Here is a 4,675-nt window from a genome sequence, read left to right on the forward strand (position 1 = left end):
CCGACCGCTGCCTCCACACAAGGCCCCGCGCCCGGAACAGCAGCCGGAGATGAACCTGGAGGAGATGAATGTGAGGGGAATTCAAGGACCAGATCGAACACGCAGCTCGCAGGTGGGGAGACTTCCCGGGAGAAAGTGACGTCGCCTCCGCAGGAAACACCATCGTGAACGCCTGGCCTCACTTCCAGGCACCAGCATCACGCTCGGTTCTGGGATCCCAGCTTATTCTGCTGCGAATGCTTCCTCTTCACCCTGAACTAGGGGGCGGGGGGCAGGGGGGCGGTTCAGGCAGGGCATCAGGCTCTGCCTCTAGGTGCTCATTTCAAGTCCCAGTTTCTGTCCTGTCACATGTGGGTGATGACATCCCTCTGCCTTCGTGCTTCTCTGTCGCTCAGACCGAAAGGCGGCGGGGCCTCCTCGCGCTGTCACTGCAGCCCCAGCCCTGCTCCTCCGGCCGGAGGACCGACCGGCTTCTGTGTGGCCCACGCACCGGTGGGGCCAGGACACACCATCGCAGCCCAGATTCGTGTTTCGTCCGTGTTCACAGGACTCTCCTAAGGCGGCCGCAGTGCCCTGAGGTAGCAGCACCGACAACGGCCTCCACCCGCCGCTCCTGCGCCCGCTGCCGCTGCCAGCGCCCTGAGGGTCGGCTCACGTGTGGCGTCGGGGACAGCCAGGCCGGCGGCACGCAGCTCCTGGTTCACGCAACCCTCTGACCTCGCGGAGGCCACGGAGACCGGGCCCGGTGGCAGGAGGCAGGTAAGGAGATCTGGGAAGAGCGAAGTCTGTGCTGTTTCCACCGCGTGACCCTCCAGACGAGGCGCCAGGGACCCGGGATGTGCCCGGGGAAAGGCCAGGGGCACTGACTGCTGACCTGGATTTGTTCCCAGCAAAGACCAGGCCCCTCACCATTGGTGCCCCCGCGAGGCTGTCCTTTCAAACCGCCACCGAAGGGCGCCACATGGAAACTCAGACCCAGACCGGGGTCCCCTGGGGCCCAGGCACTTCCACGACATTGCTGTCGGACAGGCTGGCTCACCACATGCCGCGACCAGGTGGGCAGAGCCTGCGGGTGGGGAGGCCAGGGGACGGGGAGACCCGCCCCCCAAGGGGACGGATGCCTGGGAAACAAGGGGAAATGTCCGTTTGGAGGAACCCTGTCCGGCAGGAAGATCAGGGACTGAGAACTCCCAGATCTCGGCTCCTACGACCGAGCGGGGCCCAGTGGCTGGGCATCTGTACCCAGCGGCCTGTGGACGAGGAGCACACAGGCTTCCCCGGGGCCCGGGCTGCGGGCCGGTGCGGGGGCTGGGGAGCAGGAAGCAGGCTCATAGGTATGCTGAGCTGGAGGGTATACATTTCTGCAAAACCCTGGCACCTCCCAGTGGGCAAGGGCAGGGGCGGGGGGAGGGGGGCAGAAGGCAGGGGATGCCCTGCTCCCCGCTGGTATCATGAGACAGTCCCCCCACGCTCTGGGCCCCGGTTCCCTTCACTAAAGTGGGTACAGTAACCACCTCAGGGAGTGTGGCAGGATGAGTATCCTCGTCTGAGAACCAGGCTCAGAGTCCCCGGAGCCAAGCCCTGTCTGCCCGTCTGCCCGAAGGGCTGTGCTCACAGGTGTGATGGGGACGCTTTGGCGCCCAGGCGGGGGCAGGCCTGGGCCTCCTGGGAGGGGCTGTGGGCCGGGGGACCTGGGCCGGCGGTGTCTGAGCAGCACTCTGGACAGCAGGACGTGTGTGCAACCCCCCATCCCTTCTTGCTCTCCAGCAGGGGTGCAGAACCTTCTTCGGACCATTTAGATACTTATCACATCATCTGTGGGCCATACAAAAGCATCAACTTAAAAATCAACTTAAAAACCAGCCTGCTCTACTTGGCCAAATGTTTAACTCACCCCAAATGCCTTGGCAGGGCCAGACCAAATGACGTACGGCCCGCGGGCCGGCCGTTCCCCAACCTGCGAGTCTCCAGCGGCACGGCTGGCGCCCCAAGCGCATCCACGCCCAGGAGGCCTCGGAACCGGCAGACTCCCTGCTCTGATCCACGCACAAACCCAGAGCACAGACGCGCTGGCGCCGGTGTGGGTTCAGGCTTCCAGTCCAGAGTCTTTGGAATGAAATGAGAACGTTGCAGGGCCCTGAACACCCGGACGATCGGGTAATGGAACCTGAACGTGCGGGATGCAGAGGGACACCGTGCGGACAAGCACCCGCCCACAGGACACGGGGGGATGGCGCAGAGGCCCCTTCCCTTAGAGAAGCCGTGTCCTCTCATCGCTCCAGCTCAGGTGTCCGCCCCGGACCCCCTACCGCTACCACCTCCGTGGGAGAAACAGCGGCTGGGCCATGGGGCCTTCACGTGCGGCTGGGCGGCCTCAGCAGAAGAGCCGTGAGAGACGGGTAACATTTATTCATACGCAACACCGACTAGGAAACAGCTCTACACACAATGACTCAGAGACAAGTCGGAACAGGGCGCAGCACCCGGGGCAGCGAGCGGGGACGGTCCCCACGGCTCACTTCGTGCTGTTGTGTTGTTGGCGTCTTCACTAGCACCCTCTGCGCACAGCGGAGGAGGACGTAAGTGTTTGGGGAACAGTGAAGATTTGCAAGGCACTTAATCAGTCGTCTGGGTGACGATCCGGCGTTGTCTCAGCTTCCACGGCAACCCACGCCCATCTGCCCTTCCTCACCAGACCAGGCCCGAGGGAGGTCTCTTTTGCCAGCGGTCCTTATGGACAAACAAGTTCTAGAAAGTTCCTCAAAGTGCTTTTTCAGTCTCACGGGGCTTCCACTTCCCTTGGCCTCCCATCATTCTCTCCTACGCGTGTCCGGTGTTGGCACGTCTCCTACAGAAACAGCACTGCTCAACGCCACCGCAGACTTGCCACCAACCTTCATCCTCCTTCCGTGGTCTCAGCGCCGCCTGCATGGGGCCTCGAGCATGGGCCTGGCTGAGGGTCCCAGGAGCCTGGAGCGTGGGCCTGGCTGGGGGTCCTGGGATGCTGGAGTGGGGGCCTGGCTGTGGGCCCCGGGGGCCTGGAGCGTGGGCCTGGCTGTGGGTTCCGGGATGCTGGAGTGTGGGCCTGGCTGCAGGTCCCGGGGGTCGGGGTCAGGGGGCGGCCGTTGGCTTCACCGGCGCCGGGAGGTGATGTCGAAGCAGGTGATCATCATGAGGTGGGCCTTGCAGAAGTTGACGCGGCTCTCCAGGCGCTCCGTCACGCACTCGAGCGCCTCCAGGTACTCCAGGGAATCCAGTTCCCACACCTGCTCCAGGTCAACTGCGAACGAGAGAGGCTGGTGGGAAAGGCGCCCGCACGGCCGGTCGGAGCTGCACCCGTCCTCCTCCCATGGGCCCCGCCCTTGCATGCGGCTGCCCCCAAGCAGGTGAGGACTGGCTCTGCCCCTTGCTGCTTCCCCCACCCCCGTCACCCTCTTCTCTCTCAGCCTCGGGGCCACACTCTGCCCGCTGTGCCTCCCCCACGGGCGAGCGGGTGGCGTGTGCAGGGGTGGCGTGTGCAGGGGGAGGCACCGGGCTGAGGGCTGGGGTGGAGCTGGGAGGCCACGGGAAGGGAGCTGTAAGGGCAGAGATGCGTTTGCCCCACACGCTGTCTTCCCGCATCGGGTCCCCAGTCAGTGCAGCCGTTCGGACCAGATTTGGGCTTTATTTTGTTGGTAAAGGGAACGGTTAGGAACAAATACATAGGAGACCAGGGAATCTGTCTCTCAAAGACAGACTTGCTATAGGTGTCACTCATCCTGGGCTTCCTGCCCAGGGGAAATCTCACTGCGTGTGATTGTTTTTGCTTAGAATGCTCGTCTTGCTGCTGCACGGTCTGCAGGCCTCCCTGGGCCGCGGTTCTACCCTGCGCGGAGCCCGTAAACCCTTGTCAGTTTCAGGACAGACACCCCCTCCCCGCTGCCCTCGCCCCCAGGCCCCCATCGCCTGTGAGGGAGTGACCGTCTCCATGTGATGGGCACCGAGGCCCTGGGATTTGGACAAGACACAGGCTCACCCCGCCCACAGGCCAGGCTCTTCAGCAGCGACCCCGACTACAGTGAGGTTATCAGGGTCGTCCTAGGGGTCAGAGGCCTGGTGCTTGGCCATGGAGTGACAGGAGGCCCAGCGACACTCTAATGAGGATGATAACATCCGCGACCGGGCCTTACACTCGCTGAGCCACTGGTCGGGGTCCAGCATCAGGTGCTGCTTGGTCGCCTCCAGCTCCTGCATCAGCCACTCGTACTTGGCCCGGACCTCGGCGATCCTCTGCTGGCGGCGCTCCAGGGTCCTCAGCTTGACGTTGAAGCCCACGCCCTCCTGGGCAGGTGGGGGGAGAGGCAGAGGCAGGAGGTGGGGAGAAGTGAGTGGGGAGGAGGAAAGGACCGGTCACAGGGAATGTGGGGGGGGCAGAGACACCCCACCCCAGGCAAGGCCACCACAGGCACCTGTTACATTTAAAGCAGCTGCATTGGAGCTGGAGCCAGAAAAGCCCCCAACACCACGGCCTCCCAGCCCTGGAGCCTGGAAGGCGTTTAGACGGGAAACGTGGAGCCTTCCCGGGTCCTGTGCTGGGAAGCCGGCTGGGGAGTCCCCTGGCCGGAGCCCCCCAAGGGCGCTGCCCCATCCCTGCCCCAGGGACCTGCCGGGGGACACCCGCCCCCCCAAGTGGGAG

The 4,675-nt window shown here is 64.2% G+C and overlaps 1 protein-coding gene across 1 annotated transcript in view; it reads right to left on the bottom strand.

Annotated features, from left to right (window-relative positions):
- Positions 1 to 2,389: 2,389 nt before the first annotated feature.
- LOC102774633 (kinesin-like protein KIF26B) overlaps positions 2,390 to 4,675 on the bottom strand; it is a 70,056-nt gene continuing 67,770 nt past the window's right edge. The window contains exons 14-15 of the mRNA XM_015558960.1: positions 4,170 to 4,340; positions 2,390 to 3,280 (exon numbers count right to left, since the gene is read on the bottom strand). Coding sequence (XP_015414446.1) covers positions 3,132 to 3,280; positions 4,170 to 4,340 — 320 coding nt within the window. The 3' untranslated portion in view covers positions 2,390 to 3,131. The remainder of the gene's footprint in view (positions 3,281 to 4,169; positions 4,341 to 4,675) is intronic.

The sequence above is a fragment of the Myotis davidii genome, unplaced genomic scaffold, assembly GCF_000327345.1.
Source record: "Myotis davidii unplaced genomic scaffold, ASM32734v1 scaffold333, whole genome shotgun sequence".
NCBI classification, from domain to species: Eukaryota; Metazoa; Chordata; class Mammalia; order Chiroptera; family Vespertilionidae; genus Myotis; species Myotis davidii.